The sequence below is a fragment of the Sinocyclocheilus grahami genome, unplaced genomic scaffold, assembly GCF_001515645.1.
Source record: "Sinocyclocheilus grahami isolate Dianchi unplaced genomic scaffold, SAMN03320097.WGS_v1.1 scaffold54.1, whole genome shotgun sequence".
In the NCBI taxonomy this organism is placed as follows: Eukaryota; Metazoa; Chordata; class Actinopteri; order Cypriniformes; family Cyprinidae; genus Sinocyclocheilus; species Sinocyclocheilus grahami.
The window spans coordinates 4,861,699-4,878,882 of record NW_015505233.1 but is presented as its reverse complement, the minus strand read 5'-3'; the positions used below and the strand labels follow the sequence as shown (position 1 = coordinate 4,878,882).

Here is a 17,184-nt window from a genome sequence, read left to right as displayed (position 1 = left end):
AGATTTTAGGATAGTCCTTACTAGTATAAAAAGCTTCATATATGGGCCAAATATAATATACTGCTGTGTCAAGTGGGGACCAATAATATTGCACTGTGCGCACACACTCACTAGCAAGGGATGCCAGGTGAGGCTGTATGTGAATCTCCTTGAGCAGAACGGCAGCAGGCAGGTGGATTGTGAGATCGCACCAGGCCTCTTCAGGAAGGAATATGTAGGACCAAGCGGCAGAACGGGCCCGTCGATGTGGGGGTGTGGCCTGCAGCAGCACTTCCGCCGGCTGTGCTGTGGGACTGCTAGAGGTGATGGTGCCTGCAAGGGAACAGCATAAACTATGAATATAAATACATTTTAATACTTAAAGAGACGTTTATATGAAAAGACAGGGCTTATGACTCAAAGCGCGCTTGCTGTACCAAGAGGGGCGAAGTTGTGCAATCCTTCTGCATTGTCTGGTTCTGAGGTAAGCACTCGTGCTTTCAAGCTGCCATCTGCTGCTTTACCAGGCCCAGAGTCCAGAAACTTCATGATAGTGGACACCATGCTGCGCGCAGTGTTCACGATGGCTCGTGTGCTGGTGACCATGTTGTTACAGATAAGCTGCACGCCACCTAAATGCGCACAAACACACACACACACACACACAGAGAGAGAGTCAGAACATACAGACCAGCTCAAACAGAGTTTTATCTCTTTAGAAAGTGTTACTGTTGGCATACCCATGTCATGGAAGGCTTTCAAAGCCTCGCTGGTGTCAAGCACTCTCAAAATAAACCACAGTAAAGGCTCAGAGAGCTGACATGTTGATAGAGATCCCTGTAAAAAAATTAATAAAACCACTCAACACTGACAAGATGCAATGACAATCTTTACATACTGTATGTCTATCCTCTAGAATCTGAAAATTATTTGATGTGTTCATGTTTTTTTTCCCCAGTCCATAACATACTAGAATAGACCACTGACCGTTTTGTGGTCTCTCAGTTTCTCTGTGACGAGTCTTACCTGTCGGCCCATATACCCACAGGCCATGTAGGTGAGAATGGGCTGCAGCATGACCTGGACGGATGTGGCTCTTTTACTCAAAGTAGTCAAGATGGTGAAGAGGCCATCACCCACAGAGATGGCATCCAACCCACCATGAAAGTTCTCATGTTTGGTTAGGTGAAGCCCACTAGCACCTAGAAAGACACATAAAAAAAACCCATTAAAATTTGATAGCATTGTGGGCAGCGCGGTGCCCCGAGTTCGAATCCCGGCTTGAGGATCTTTCCTGATCCTGCCCCCCTCTCTCTCCCACTTCGCTTCCCATCAGCTCTACACTTTCCTATCATAATATAGGCAAAAACGCCAAAAATAAATCTAAAAATATATACACACATTCTATTAAAGAAGTTTTTGAAATAAGTCTCTTATTCTCACCAAAGCTGTATTTAATTGATAAAAAAAAACAGTAATATTGTGAAATATTATTAAAATCCTTTGTGAAATTGTAAAATTCTCTATAATCACCTTAGATAAGATTAAATGAGTCTTTGCTGAACAAAATAATGAATTGCTTAAAAAACAACAACAACAACTTTTGACCAGTAATATAATGTATATGAAATATATAATATACTTAGTGCTGGGCAATGATTAATCACATCCAAAATAAACGTTTTGTGTACATAATATATGCGTGTGTACTGTGTATATTTATTATGTATATATAAATACACATACATGCATGTATATTAGTGCTGTCAAACGAAAAAATTGTGATTAATCGCATCCAAAATAAAAGTTTTTGTTTACATATTGTATGTATTTTAAATTAATAAAACTATGTAAAACTGTATGTAGATAATACTGTATGTGTGTGTTTACATAATATGTGTATACACTGTGTATATTTATTATGTATATATAAATACAAACACATGCATGTATATATTTAAGAAAAATGTGTTGTTTATATATTAAATATATTTATATATAATATAAAATATAAGACTATATATAAATGTATATACATGTAAATATTTTCAAAATATATACTGTATGTGTGTATTTATATATACATAATATACACAGTACACATACATATATTACGTAAACAAATTAATTAATAGATTAATCCTTTGACAGCACTAATGTATATATTTAAGAAAAATATGTTATGTTTATTAAATATATTTATATATAATATAAATATATACACGTAAATACATGTAAATATTATCAAAATATATACTGTATGTGTGTGTCTTTATATATACATAACAAATATACACACATATATTATATAAACAAAAACTTTTATTTTGGATTAATCTTTGCCCAGCACTAAATGTTATAATATAACATTTTCCTTACATTTTATTAATTTAAAATACATTTCCGTACCAATTATCATGGCCATGGCGCTGCTGTTGCACTGCCCCAGTGCCGACAAGATCTGACTCATAATCTGCTGATTGGCCAAAACCAGGTCTGCCACACCCGCAGCTGGTCCCTGGTGCTGCGCTGTGCCCACCGCCCCACACTCTTTGCTTCCACACACTTTTTCTTCATCCGACACACTGTCAGTGGCTCCACCGGCTGGAGGCAGCCTCCCACTGAACTCCCGATCACCTGACAGCGGCAGCATCACCAAAGCATTGACCAGCTTCAGGAGGTCAAACATCAGCTGGTCTCGTGTGGTCTCACCACACACAGCCTTAGCATCGCCAGGGCGGATGATATTGGCGAACAGGCCCCCGAAACAGGCACGAGCGCCCACAGAACTGTCAGAACCGCTGCGTGAGATCACCTTATCTGAACAAGTGATGTAGTGGTGAACCAGAAAAGTGATTGATTCGATGACAGCCAAGATGGTGGTCACAGAAACCACCTCAAAGTTCTGCTCCAGGGTGAACTCCAAAAGCTTCACCTGTGCATCTAATGGACCCTGACCAGACTGGAATGGACCCCTAGAAGCAGATGAAAAAACAAATAAAATGATTTAAAACAAGCACTAATGTTTAACAAGCACCAGTTTAATTACATAAACGCTGAATTAATAATCTACCTCTCCGTAGACAAGATGTGCAACAGTTTAAGCAGAAATTCGCTGAACATCTGTGGACATGTGGAGGACAGGTGCACCTGCAACCTGGTTAAAAATTCCTGCAAGGCTTGTGTTGCAGTGGGGCCGACCTGGAAAGAGAGATGGAGAGGGGTACGTGAGGCATTTTCCAAATATATCATCATGAAACCAGTCATGCATGTACTCTTCATTAAGCTCAATACCTGTGAGCTGTGCTGGCTGGTGCCGTGAGGGTTTCCTCCAGACAGGAAGCGCACAAACACGTGCACAAGTGTGGGGTCAGACACCATCTGCTGGGCTGTGCTCTCCTGCACACCCATCCCACTGCTGGAGGCTACAGATGCAACATACACATTATCAGCGGAGTTAATCCGAAAGTGTGTCACCAGACTGCTTTTTTTGCTTTTATAATAAGGTTGTGGAGGGGCAACACAACACAGATCTGCTGAGCTGGCGGGATTCCCGAAGAGAAAACCCACATGTATAGAAATGCAGGTCTCCCCGTGGGAACACCCACACATCTCAGGAACAAAGCCAGGCTTGGCCATTTAGATACTCACCACTAGCAGGCATATTGGTCATGAGGGTGAGACTGTGCAGGACAAGACACCATGTTCTCAGAGAAGTGTTGGAGTACCAGGCCAGCACTGACAGGAAACTGCTGATAGAGGCTGAGAGAGACAAGAATTATAGTTAATTATAGGCATTACAAAATCCACACTGAATTTAATGAGTGATCTGATTTTTAGCATTGCACTCCCTCATTGTTTTCTTTTAGCTCTTATGCATTTATTTAAATCATTTAAGTTAATCTTTTTAAAATAGGTATCTTTTTTAATTCCATACTTCATCGCATATTTTGTTTTTGCACTGTTTCTTTGTACACAGCTAATCAAATTATGAGATGCTACAAATACAGCTCACTTCAGTAAACATGTTTACATGTACAAATTTTCCAAACAGATCATTTGGGTGTAGGTAAACAAAGCTAGTGAGACTAACACTTTTTAAAGCTTGAAAAAATGAAATAACTATTTGTAGTAACACATAAAACCAACTGTTCAATTTAAGATCCTGTAGAAACTTTGCCATCAACAGTCCAAGCTCCTTAAAAAATACGCTAATATCCACAGATCAAAGTGTTCTATAATTTGGTGAATGTCACACCTTGGTTAAGGGGGATTGTGGGCACTCTGCTGGCGTTAAAGAGGAAGATGTCTGAGCCGCTCTCCTCTGAACCTCCAGAGCAGGAACTCAAACTCAGAGTCAACCACAGCTGCAGCAAAGACTCCAACTAGACATACAGAGTTAAAGATGGTGTGATTGTGTAACTTGTAATAAAAAAAATATTCCGGAACTTAGATTTTAAGGCAAACTCAGTGCAAGTGACAAAACCAGACGTTACCCGTACCTGAACATGATGCACTTGCAATAAAGAGAAAAGTTTGTTGAAGCAGGTGCTCAACATGGGAATGGAAGAGGGTTGTACCATCAGACTGCTGCTGGGGGGAGAGCTGTGGAACCCCCCACGCAAAAGAGAGTCGTCTGTCCCATTTGCAGACTGGGCCACTGACACAGAAGAGGAACAAAAGATAATGAGTAGAAAGGGCGATACTAGTCAAATCATTTCAGGAAAAAAAAACACAGGGTTCCCACACCTTTACACCAGTAATATTTACTTTACCAATTATTTCATAAAAAAAAAAAGAAAAATTGTAAAGCTCAATGATACATTTCTGCAAAAATAAATGTTTTAGAACCGAGTCTGACATTGAAAAATGTATGCTCATTTTACACTGTCAACTTATTAATAAAATATTGAATAATGTTTACAATGCTGGAAATAATACATAAATAATAAACAATAAATACAATTTCCTTGATATTGCCAGATTTTCCTTGAAACCTGAACACATGCTTTTGTGTGTGTACCAGATGGAGATGTGGATGTTAGCGCCTGCAATATTGCATCTGCCTCCAGTGTTGCCATCATCTTCAGCATGAGTTCTGCCTGCTGCTCTAATCCCACCTCCAGTCGAGCATCCAGTGCTGGGATAAAAATTTAAGTACTTTAGCACTCAGATTTTATTATACTTTTATTTTATATTATATACTTTTTATTTTGATTTATTTTTCTTCTCACCCTGAGACACAGACACTGAGAGGTTCTGAGATCCAGGCTTCTCTGTTGTGGCAGCCACAGGGGGTTTGGACACGGGTATGCCCATACCCCCTGTGTAGGGGTTATAACTGTAAGAGCCGTAGTCAGCACCCCAGTAATCGTACCAGGTACTGCTGATCGGCTGCAAGGGAGAACATAAAAAAAGAACAAAACAACAAAAACAATCTCAGATACTCGTCTCTGAGAAAAACTGAAAAAATACTTTACTGGAAAAGGGGTTAAAACATTGGCTTTGTGTAAATCATACAATCAAACTTTAACTACTAATCTTTGATTACATAATGCATGCAGTATAGGAGTGAAACAGTTAACTGTACAGTGCAATTCCCACAGTTCTTAATACATGTTTATACCATCTAACAACGAGAATAAATGTTGTATGTGAATTATAATGTGTTTGCTTTCAGTTGTAATTATGGTTATTTTCTGTCACTAAATCACTGTACTTTAAGACATTTCACAATGTAAATGCCTGTGAACAGTGTGCTGTATTTTCCAGCAATTGTGGTAATAAGGTTGTTTTGAAAAGAAAATGAGTAATTGGATGGATATGAGAAAGTCAAGAGGTTAACATATGGGTTAACACAGCCCATACTCTAGCCCATAATGTGCTAAAATAAAACAGTTACCACAGAACCATGAGAAATTTTAACCATTACACCCCAAATGTTGAAAGACAAAAAAAGGTAAAGATAAAGAGAACGAGGTCCATACCTTAAAAACCTTGGCGGCGAGTGGATCTTTTTCCAAATCAATATCTAAAGGATCAATATCAACATCCATCAAGTCTTGTAGCAAGTCAAAGTCAATGTCTTTATCTTTTTCCAAAGATGACAGTGGAGGAGCACCTTTGGGCAATGAAAAGACATTTAATATTGCAAGAGCAGCATACCAAGAGAAGCAACTACAAAGACAGCCTCCTTTATGATGTCCGGCCGTCAAACTCCTCTCAGAAAGACAGGGTGCCAGAACAGTGGATCGTTGACCCATTTTGAATGAATTGATTCAATGATAAAATCACCAGCAGCTACAGGTTTTGCATGTATTTAGAGTCAATATCATCTGCACTGTTCCAACCTCCTCTCCACTGCATTATTACCTCAATTACATATTACAAAAAAGCAAACACAAACCAAATATACATGCAGCTCATCTAAAACAAATAAACCTCAGAAACAAAAGAAAGGTGAGGGTCCGTGTGAGGTGACGTGCTATTCGGGTGGGGTTACCAACGCACTTTGGAACACAGAGGACGTCCCAGGTGTACCTGCGATGATATCAGGTCCCAGAGGCTCATCGATGGTCTCCACCAGTGGGATGGGGGTCGGCTGGGGGAGAGAGTCATCGGAATCGACCACTACAGAGGAAGAGGCGGCACCGGCCTCATCAGCCCCCGCCCCCTCCATCCCATCCACACACACTGGAGACAACAGCTCTCCTGCAAACAGATGACAACATCTGAATTAGGGATGTCAACGATTAATCGATGATCGATTAAGCAGTTAAATTTTGGGCTGCGTGCGGCTCATGCACAAAAAAACTTGCGTGAATGACGATGACGATATATAAATGCATAATCATTCATTCATAATGTACTAATTAAGCTTTTAATGTGATTTAAACTTTAAAAGTACATTAAAATAGAAACAACACAAAGTTCTTCAACATGGAAAGCAATAGAAATGTAGTAACTAAGTAATTTCCCCAGATAATTATTTAATATCGGGCTCTGTGCTTTGCAGGGCTGTGGGACACAGGACAGATAGGCTATTCATAACTACAACTTGTTAATTCATTCCATACGACTTTATTAATTTGTGGCCACAATCCATGTTTCATTAATTTTGTTCCTTAGATAACCCATGATTTAACTAAAATGAGGGAACAAATTAAAATAAATCGAACAAATTAAAAGCTTAATTCATGGCCATGAAATCTTCCATTTCCCTTAGATGCGAAAACAGTGACAAAAAGTGAATGACAATAAAAAAAAAACCTGCGAAATTAGAGGGTTAGACGGTGAGGATTTAGGAAAAGAAACAATGCCTAAATATGATCGAATTTGTGGAAATTCGTGACCAACCGGCAAACCAGAACAAAGCCACGTGAATGTAGGCTATATGGGCTCAAACGGCATTCAAAAGCATGGTCGCGATGTAACATTTTCCAGCTAACCAATTATTCCTCTAATAAACAAAGCTTTTATACCACACTTGTCATAATCAGAGTTTATAATTTGTAAATAAATAATTACTGGATTCAAAACAGCAATTAAAAGGCGCTGTGACTGACACTTGACAATACGTTTTCCCGGAGCATTCAATGATGTCACTAAATGGTGATGCCACAACTAAGAGCATCGGTCACAAGTTTCTGCATGGACCTAACTAGCCTAGGGCACAGGTTTTCAAGCCCTGGGACAAAATGGGATGCTTTAAGGAAAACGTAAAGCCTATGTAAGCAATAGGCCTAAATAAAAATAACAATTTGTTTTCATATAAAAAAATTTAAAAAGCAAAATATATCTGGGTTTAATAATTAAGCTAACCGATTTAAAACAGAAGTGTAAGTTTGAGTAACTTTTGCACATCCTGTCATGCCGGGCTGCATAGACGCATTTTGCAGCATTAAGGTTAACGATTAATCGATCATTAATTTAAACGATGATCGATCATGGAAATTATCGAAAATTGACATCCCTAATCTGAATATAAAACATGAATGACAGTCCGTGGACCGCTGAGAACATCTTTTCAAACCTAAAACACACACACCTGCAAGGATGTCCTGCAGCATGCAGGTGAGCGAGTACTGGGCCCAGGCTCCACCCCATGAGATGTCCCCGCGGTTAAAGTCCGTTCCCACCAGTAACAGCAGTAACCTCTCCAGCTGCGGTTCTGAAACCACCTCACACAGGTGGATTGTGGGTCGTGTTGCATTTGCTATTCTGGCCAATACCTGAGCAGGTGGGTGAATGAGATTTAGAACATTTAAGATAAATATGGTCTATAACAAACATTATCATCCAAAAGTTTGAAGTCAGGAAGCTTTTTTTTTTTAAAGAACTTAATACTTGCAATTCAGCAAAGGTGCATTAAATTGATCAAAAATGACAGGGAAAACTTTTCTAACGTTTCTATTTTCGTCCGTTTTTAACTTTCTATTCATCATAGAATCCAACAAAAAAAAAAAAAAGTTTCCACTGTTTCCACAAAAATATCAAGCAGCTCAACAGTTTTTAACATTGATAATAATAAGTAATGTTTCCTGAGCACATAATCAGCATATTAGAAAGATTTCTAAAGCATCATGTGACAATGAAGACTGGAGTAACAGAAATTTCATTCTGTGATGGCAACAGCAGAAATTAATTTAACATTTAAAAAGAAAACAGCAAATTTAAATCGTAACATTTCACAATATTGCTGTTTTACTGTATTTTAGATCAAATAAATGCATTCTACGTAAGCACAGGAGACAACTCTGAAAAAAATGATAAAAAAAATTTAATAGACCCCAAAACTTCTGAATGGTACTGTATCAAAATTCAATAGCTTTCAAAACAAGCACTTTTTTCCCCTTCTGTAAGTGAAAAAGTATGTTGCACCTTGCAGACAAACAGCAGCAGGTCTGCGTGACAGGTAAAGTCCATGGAGAGGAGGAAGAGAGCGAGCTTCTGGACGACGCAGATGCAGCGCTCATGAGACAGTGTGAAGGGCAGGAGCTCCACTTCAGGGGTCTCTTTTGCCACAGATGCCTCTGAGTCCAAGGTGGAGCGTGGCCATTCAGCTGTCCGCCTCAAACGGATCAGATCTTTAAAGTGCTGGGGAAAACAAGAACCACAGTGTTTACTTTTTCACAGAATGTTGTTCCACACCCACCCCTAAGTGACAAGGAGTTAACAAAAGTTTGGATTCTCACCTTGGACGTGGCTTGTTTGAGTTTGGCCTGTTCCACCAGCAGCTTGTAGGAGGAGCCTTTGTTGCTCTGAATTTTCTCTTTCTCGATTTGCTCTACTAAAGCCTTCTGTTTGGCTTTCAATAAATTCAACTGCTGCAGTGAAAGGAGAATTGATCAACATCCATACTATACTTAATAAGGAAAATGTTTCAAGTGCAGATATATAAGCACAGGATGTTTGTGCGAGACACATGTACCTGTTTATGGTGGACTAGCTGTTTGCGGATCTTGCGTGAATACAGACGATCTAAACTGCTGTTGTTGCCTTTCGCGGATCTGCTTGGGTTCTGAGACTGCAGACTGTTGTTTATGAAACTCCACTGGTTCCCTGGTATGAGTGGAAAGAGGATGCACATTACGGTTTAAAAATTTGGGGTCAGTTTTTTTTTTTTTTTTTGAAAGAAATTAATATTTTTATTCAGCAGGGACACATTAAATTAATCAAGTGTCAGTAAAGCCATTTATACAAAATATGTTAATATTTTAGAATATTACTATTCATATTTTTATCTAATAAATAGAGTCTTGGTGAGCATAACAGACTTTAGAAACGCTGAAGAAACATTTCAAAATTCTTACCAACTACAAAAACAGTGGATTTTCGGTTGTAATACTTGACCAAGCTTAATAATTTCACCTGTAAAGGATCTTTCTCTGTCTTTAGCCCCTAGAGGTTTCTTAGCTGCAGTGGCTTCATCTTCCACACTGGCCACATAGTCGAGAAGTCGAGAGACCAGCATGACCGCCCAGCTGATCATGGGGATATCCAACACACCTATAAACACATACAAATCTGTAACATAACCATAAACGCACATAGACACACACTACAAAAAAACTCATTCTCAAACACGCACCTTCTGTCCTGCGGGTCTGTGCTGCACTAGTCGGTTGCAGAGGGGATAACAGTGTGTCCAGAAGGTTCAACAAACCCTCCAGAACCCCACTGTTACTCAAAGATCTTTGGCCAATACAGGACAGCAACATAAACACCCTGAGGAAATGAAAAGACGGTCATAAGGATGTCCGAGTATCCTTAGGAAAAGTTCTGATAATGTTATACAACGTTTGCAAGAGTGTGTTGCTTGTGTTACCTGTCCTGAGGAAAGATGAGCAACTGCTCAGAGTTGTAGAGCTCCTGAAGGACGTTGGACAGGAACTGGCCCCACCACATCTCACCTCCACACAGCTGCACCAGCAGCAGACCAGCATGCAGACGGATCTTAGGCGTTCCACTGATGCACAGCTGCTTAAAGAGCTCCTCACATGCCTGGGAGTGAAACGTGTTCTGCAACACTGAGGGCGCAGAGTGACCTGAGAGAGAGAGAGAGGGAGGGAAAACATTCATTCTGACATTTAAACTAAAGAAAAGCAAAAAGGTAAATTCAAATGTAATGTAATTTTAAAAAAAGTGAGGTGGTGTTGGGAACTGCTGCCTCCCTCACCATTACAGCAGTGTAGCAGGCTGAGCAGTGTCTCCAGTAGGTATCTGATGATAGTTCGGAGCTGCTCCGTAGAAGAGTTCTGGACCAGTTCTCTGGGGTCGTAGTTCTCAGGCAGGTGTTTCCGGGTGGCTCCCAGAGACACGCGCAACCTCTGGACAGCGTGGTGAGCCAGGTTGAGCTGCAGCTGGAGCTGAATGCAGTCTTGGTAGGCAGAGAAAACACGGGAATCCTCTTCAACTGCTTTATCGGGCTTGCGCAGGAAGTACTGTGCATTATTAGCGCTGTTAAGAGGTGGCAGGTCGATGTTCTGAAGTAGCGTCTCAAGTCGATGACAGGCCAGATTATACCTATAAGAGATTAGCATATTTAATTAAGATCTTTCAAAAAAAAATCTTGCTGACCACAAAATTTTGAATGGTAGTAAACGCCAGTGGCAGCTCATTTAAAATATTGAACACCAATGGCAGCTTTTCAGCCTCACTGACCTGCACTGAATGTCTTCCTGCAAGGCCACCATCATTGCCAAATGTTGATCCAGATCTGGCTGACTGGCAGCTTCGCTCTCTCCCCTCAGAGGGTCATGCATCAGCTTCAGTTCACTTTCCCATGGCAGGATATAGGTGTGGCCGTAATAGAAACCCAATGGGATTTTAGCCCGGGCATTAGTGCTGCCGTATCGACCAATCACAGTGATCTGGGGAGGGGCACAGAGTGACAGTGATGTCTCTATATAAAAATTATATTCTCTGCGCTAAAGCTTATAGAAAGCAGACTGTTATGAGCCCTGTGCATATTTGATTATGCTAAATGTGTATAAACCTTCATGAATCTGCAGACGGGAGGAGGCAACAAGTCGTGTAGAATCAGTGAGTGTGTGCTGATATCTGTGGCCACCACGAGCCGCCTTCCATCCACCTCCTCCCCGAGTGTCCAAATGTCGATGGAAAGGGAGGCCAAGTCAGCGCATGTGGGGATCAGTGCATCTGTCAGCAACACCGGCCGGCCGAAATCTAGAGTCACAAACCGCCTTGCACCTACAAAGTGACATTCAGTCTTTATGTCAAAGATTACACAATTAAATGATGTTGGCAAACCAAAACATATAGCAAATGCACCTCACAGATTGAGGATCCATAATGAGGAAGAAACGGAGTATGTTCTACAGCAGTGATTATCAACCATGAAGCCAGGGCTCACTAGGGGGCCTCAGCAAACTACTGTGTGGGCCTCAAGATGACTCAAAAAGACAAAACTGGCTCGAAAACAACACAAAATGAAGGTATTTCTTATTATACATTTTTTAAACTTTCTTGAAAAACCTGGTACAGGCCTCTCTCATCTTTTTAAGTGGGAGAACTTGCACAATTGGTGGCTGACTAAATACTTTTTTGCCCCACTGTATATGAGCAAGCCAAGTGTGATTTTTAAAAGTGTGATTTCTAAACATGGAAAAGTCGTGTGAATAAAATTGTAAATCTTGTTTTTATTTTTTTTTAAGATTTTTGGCATTTTGATAGGAAATGATAGGAAATCTAACCCTTCATTATGATAGGACACTACGTAGACAGGAGGGGGGGAAATCAAATATGATTCCGGTTTATATTTAGATTTTTTTGTGTTTTTAGCATTTTAATTAAGTCATCTTTGGAAGTTTGCTGGGGCTCTCAGTGGGCCCTGGCCCCCTGGTTGAGAACCCCAGGTCTAGTGTGAAGGGGGCTAATGTGAAGTACCTGAATGCATTCGTTCAATTATTATGGACTGATTTGGTGGAGGCTGTAGAAAGTGAGAGGCTTGTGAGATTGCCAATGCCAGTCCACTTCCTATGGGGTTCTGCAATGACAACAGACACACATAAGCTGAACACAACCCACAAGTTCAACTACAAAAGGTAAATAAAACAACGCACAGCCCCTTACAGGAAAATAACATATCTTTTATGCTACCTTACCTATTAGCCTCTGCTATTATGCAAAAATTGTATGTGTGACCCTGGACCACAAAACCAGTCATAAGGGTACATTTTTCGAAATTGAGATTTATACATCATAATAAATAAGCTTTCCATTGATGTATGGTTTGGCCGAGATACAACTGTTTGAAAATCTGGAATCTGAGGGTGCAAAAAAATTAAAATACTGAGAAAATCGCCTTTAAAGTTGTCCAAATGAAGTTCTTAGCAATGCATATTACTAATCAAAAATTAAGTTTTGATATATTTACGGTAGGAAATTTACAACATATCTTCATGGAACGTGATCTTTACTTAATATCCTAATGATTTTTGGCATAAAAGAAAAATCAATAATTTTGACCCATACAATGTATTTTTGGCTATTGCTACAAATATACCCCAGCGACTTAAGACTGGTTTTGTGGTCCAGGGTCACATATTAGTATATTTAATGACAGAAAATGAAACACTGCTAAATAATAATCATTATACAAGCAGAAGGAGGTTTTCAGAACTTACTGGTTTGGCTTTCTGTGTGTTTTTATTCTGTGCTGAAAGGTTCACAGGTGGAGGATCAATGACGGACCCCGGGAAGAGCTGAGCCAGTTCCACACTAATAGCCGCAGACACTGCCTCATTCGGTGGGGTGAGAGGAGGCGTCATGAACAGCGGTGTAGTTTTAGGAGTGGGCGGGATGACGTCAGAGGGGTGAATGAAGAAGCCTGGGGCGGAGGATGGGTTGGATGGCACCGAGTTGACAACACCTGATGCTGCAGTGGCTGCTGAGGTGGTCTGGTGAAGTTTGGCCTCCAGCTTCGCCTTCTGTTTCATAAGATAACCAATTACATGAAGTCAAAGTACTGAATTAATCAAGACATCGAGATTATTAAAATGAATAAAGAATGTATTCACGTATGACCTGCTGCTGGAGTTTTAGAAGCTGTTGCTGCTTCTCCTGAAGAACTTGAAGCTGCTGTTCGGCAGACACCATTGCATGAGACAGGGACTGAAGGGCCACCTGTGCAGCTGAGCTAAGGGCCGTGGACGCCTCGCCGACGGTCCCAGAAGACAGCCCTGTCACTGTGGGCGTCACGCCAAAGGTGCTCACTGTAGAAGGACGTAAAGGGAAACAAGCACAGATTTTAGCACTAAAGGTGTGGTCACCATTACTGGTGCTCAGCGAAATTCTGCGTACAAAATCCAGTAATTTAATTAGAATCAGATTGGGATTTTGCAGATTTTGCAAAAGGTTAATGTTGGTCATGCAAATTGTCAGAAGTTACTTGCTTGGCTGCTTGGTTTGAAAGTGACATCGAAGTGAGCTGTGCTTCATGCTACACTTTTGACAATGGAATTTTATTGCCTGCAAAACTTCATGTAGTGTGACCACACCTTAAATATGAGGTCCACGATGACACGGTTGGTGGTAAAAGAAACAAGATGCGAAAGAGAGGAAAAGGAAAGTAGGATATGTACCGGTGAACATACTGGCATCATCCCTCTCCACCCTGGTGCCATCACTGGTGGAGACACAAGTAAAGTGCAGGGGTTCGACCTCCAGCAGGCCGGTCAGAGCAGTAAAACTGCCCTCTGCCGCCCCACTGCTGTTCACCTTTCCATTACCTGACATTAGACACAACAACCATTACATGTATGTCTTTCCTATTTTGATATTTATTGATGAATGTAAGTGCATGTGGAAAGAATACATTGACACACCTGAGAGAATATCGGACAAGTCGATCTCATCCGACTGGACCCCAATGCTGCTGCTAAAGGCATTCTTACAGGAAGACCCGCTCACCTCCAGGTCAAACAGTACTGGGTCAAATGGAGACCCATACAGACCATATCTGAATAGAGAGGACCATGACAAAACCATTTCATTTCCTTAAAACGATTACTTCTACATGCTCAGAAAAAGCTTTTTTGTTCAATTATATAAAGCTGACCTGGTCTGCAACAGCGCCTCAAGTGGAGTCAGGCGGTCCTGCAGCTGCCGAGAGACAGCAGTGAGCAGAGAGGCGCAAGCGGTACTGCAGCTGGCCAGGTCCTCATCTTTCACATAATTTAACAGGACAAAGTACCAGAAGACAGATCCTGAAAGACAGTAACATAAGTATTTCAACATTTTAAATTAAATAAGTGCATATTTATTTCTGCACAGTTAAAAAACCTTTGAACAGTAGTATAGCTTAATAAATAGTTTACATTTTTGGAATGAAACGGTCTTAACACTATAACAAAATTAAAAGGCACTATACATTTTCAACATTTACAATAAAAAAAATTACCTCCTGTGGCAGCAGCAGGCAAATAAGGCATATTATCCAGAAGAGCTTTAAACAGAGCCTGGCCAAAACCCTGCTGACCAGGGTCTCCTTTACCAGTACTGAAATGTCAGACATTTATCCATTAGACTTAATGAACAAGACATCACTGTATATGCACATGTTAACTGGACAGTCTAGTTCATTAGTTCTGCAATGAGACTACAAGAAAAATACAGTGAGGTTGCAAACTCACCTAATACAAAGTGCAAGGAAGCGAGAGCATTTATGAGCTATACTGCGTCCAGCCTCAAAGAAACATGCCCTGATGATTTCTGTCAGCCGTCTCCTAGTTTTAATCAAAAGCCCCTCCTTCCCCTCTCTCAAACTAAAGGACAGGGTATTATAAAATTCATTAAAAGAGACAAGAGATAAAATCGAGAGACTAAAAATACTAGCTCACTGTGACACCTCACCTGCAGGGTCCATTGGAATAAACCCCTGCCAGCCAGCAGAGAACGTCCAAAATAAGACTCTGACAGTGTTCTGAGCTCTGCCCGTCTTCTCCATTCTTACACAAACCTCTTAGCAGCTTTTCATGGAGCTCAGGAAACTGAAGCATTGCACAGCGTTGCACTCTGGGAAATAAAAGCAGACAGACAGAACATTCAGACAATGGACTGGATATTGTATTCTTTAAAATACCTCACCGAAACAAGGTAATTCCTTTCTTAATGTGCAAACTAATACATGCATAGCATACACTACCATTCAAACGTTTGAGTGTACGATTGTTTACATACTATATGTGTGTGTACTGTGTATATTTATTATGTATATATACACATTTTTTTTTATATTTGTATGCATATATATTTATACTTGCACATAATTTAAATTATATATAAATCTTACATATTTTTCCTTAATATATACATGTGTGTGTATTTATATACATAATAAATATACACAGTACACACACATATAATATGTAAACAAAATTTTTATTTGAATGCGATTAATCACGATTAAATGATTTTGCAGCCCTAGATCAAATCTGACAACAGAGATATTTGTTACAAAAAATATATATTTCAAAGAAATTCTGTTCTTTTAAACTTTCTATTCATCAAATTATTCTGGAAAAAATGTATCAGTCACCACAAAATATTAAGCAGCACAACTGTTTTCAACATTGATAATACAGGTGCATCTCAATAAATTAGAATGTCGTGGAAAAGTTAATTTATTTCAGTAATTCAACTCAAATTGTGAAACTCGTGTATTAAATAAATTCAATGCACACAGACTGAAGTAGTTTAAGTCTTTGGTTCTTTTAATTGTGGCTCACATTTAACAAAAACACACCAATTCACTATCTCAACAAATTAGAATACTTCATAAAACCAATAAAAAAACAATTTTTAGTTAAGTGTTGGCCTTCTGGAAAGTATGTTCATTTACTGTACATGTACTCAATACTTGGTAGGGGCTCCTTTTGCTTTAATTACTGCCTCAATTCGGCGTGGCATGGAGGTGATCCGTTTGTGGCACTGCTGAGGTGGTATGGAAGCCCAGGTTTCTTTGACAGTGGCCTTCAGCTCACCTGCATTTTTTGGTCTCTTGTTTCTCATTTTCTTCTTGACAATACCCCATAGATTCTCTATGGGCTTCAGGTCTGATGAGATTGCTGGCCAGTCAAGCACACCAACACCATGATCATTTAACCAACTTTTGGTGCTTTTGGCAGTGTGGACAGGTGCCAAATCCTGCTGGAAAATGAAATCAGCATCTTCAAAAAGCTGGTCAGCAGAAGGAAGCATGAAGTGCTCCAAAATTTCTTGGTAAACGGGTGCAGTGACGTTGGTTTTCAAAAAACACAATGGACCAACACCAGCAGATAACATTGCACCCCAAATCATCACAGACTGTGGAAACTTAACACTGGACTTCAAGCAACTTGGGCTATGAGCTTCTCCACCCTTCGTCCAGACTCTAGGACCTTGGTTTCCAAATGAATACAAAACTTGCATTGAATTACTGAAATAAATGAACTTTTCCACGACATTCTAATTTATTGAGATGCACCTGTAATAAGAAACATGAGCATCAAATCAGCATATTAGAATTATTTCTGAAGGCTCATGTGACATTGAAAAATTCTAGCCTTCACAGTAATTAATTATATATTAATATATATTCAAATAGAAAACAGTTGTTTTTAATAAATCAGAATTTTTGATTAAAGGGGTCATATGATGCTGCTAAAAAGAACATTATGTTGTGTATTTGGTGTAATGAAATGT

General features: G+C 39.9%; 1 protein-coding gene across 5 annotated transcripts in view; it reads right to left on the bottom strand.

Moving 5' to 3' along the window:
• The window catches only part of LOC107583536 (baculoviral IAP repeat-containing protein 6-like), a 127,538-nt gene that overhangs the window by 55,761 nt on the left and 54,593 nt on the right, over positions 1 to 17,184 (bottom strand). The window contains exons 18-50 of one of the 5 annotated variants that reach the window (XM_016269787.1): positions 15,355 to 15,516; positions 15,135 to 15,266; positions 14,903 to 15,000; positions 14,561 to 14,708; positions 14,328 to 14,461; positions 14,085 to 14,231; positions 13,528 to 13,715; positions 13,128 to 13,430; positions 12,388 to 12,487; positions 11,477 to 11,691; positions 11,143 to 11,351; positions 10,658 to 11,004; positions 10,307 to 10,526; positions 10,070 to 10,206; positions 9,850 to 9,987; positions 9,410 to 9,540; positions 9,174 to 9,305; positions 8,860 to 9,075; positions 8,027 to 8,210; positions 6,490 to 6,690; positions 5,967 to 6,100; positions 5,214 to 5,373; positions 5,003 to 5,119; positions 4,482 to 4,639; positions 4,238 to 4,364; positions 3,631 to 3,741; positions 3,274 to 3,404; positions 3,053 to 3,180; positions 2,389 to 2,954; positions 1,006 to 1,181; positions 720 to 816; positions 417 to 611; positions 112 to 312 (exon numbers count right to left, since the gene is read on the bottom strand). In XM_016269787.1, coding sequence (XP_016125273.1) covers positions 112 to 312; positions 417 to 611; positions 720 to 816; positions 1,006 to 1,181; positions 2,389 to 2,954; positions 3,053 to 3,180; positions 3,274 to 3,404; positions 3,631 to 3,741; positions 4,238 to 4,364; positions 4,482 to 4,639; positions 5,003 to 5,119; positions 5,214 to 5,373; positions 5,967 to 6,100; positions 6,490 to 6,690; positions 8,027 to 8,210; positions 8,860 to 9,075; positions 9,174 to 9,305; positions 9,410 to 9,540; positions 9,850 to 9,987; positions 10,070 to 10,206; positions 10,307 to 10,526; positions 10,658 to 11,004; positions 11,143 to 11,351; positions 11,477 to 11,691; positions 12,388 to 12,487; positions 13,128 to 13,430; positions 13,528 to 13,715; positions 14,085 to 14,231; positions 14,328 to 14,461; positions 14,561 to 14,708; positions 14,903 to 15,000; positions 15,135 to 15,266; positions 15,355 to 15,516 — 5,843 coding nt within the window. The remainder of the gene's footprint in view (positions 1 to 111; positions 313 to 416; positions 612 to 719; positions 817 to 1,005; positions 1,182 to 2,388; positions 2,955 to 3,052; positions 3,181 to 3,273; positions 3,405 to 3,630; positions 3,742 to 4,237; positions 4,365 to 4,481; positions 4,640 to 5,002; positions 5,120 to 5,213; positions 5,374 to 5,966; positions 6,101 to 6,489; positions 6,691 to 8,026; positions 8,211 to 8,859; positions 9,076 to 9,173; positions 9,306 to 9,409; positions 9,541 to 9,849; positions 9,988 to 10,069; positions 10,207 to 10,306; positions 10,527 to 10,657; positions 11,005 to 11,142; positions 11,352 to 11,476; positions 11,692 to 12,387; positions 12,488 to 13,127; positions 13,431 to 13,527; positions 13,716 to 14,084; positions 14,232 to 14,327; positions 14,462 to 14,560; positions 14,709 to 14,902; positions 15,001 to 15,134; positions 15,267 to 15,354; positions 15,517 to 17,184) is intronic. The other 4 variants (XM_016269790.1, XM_016269788.1, XM_016269789.1 and 1 more) reach the window with 4 other exon arrangements.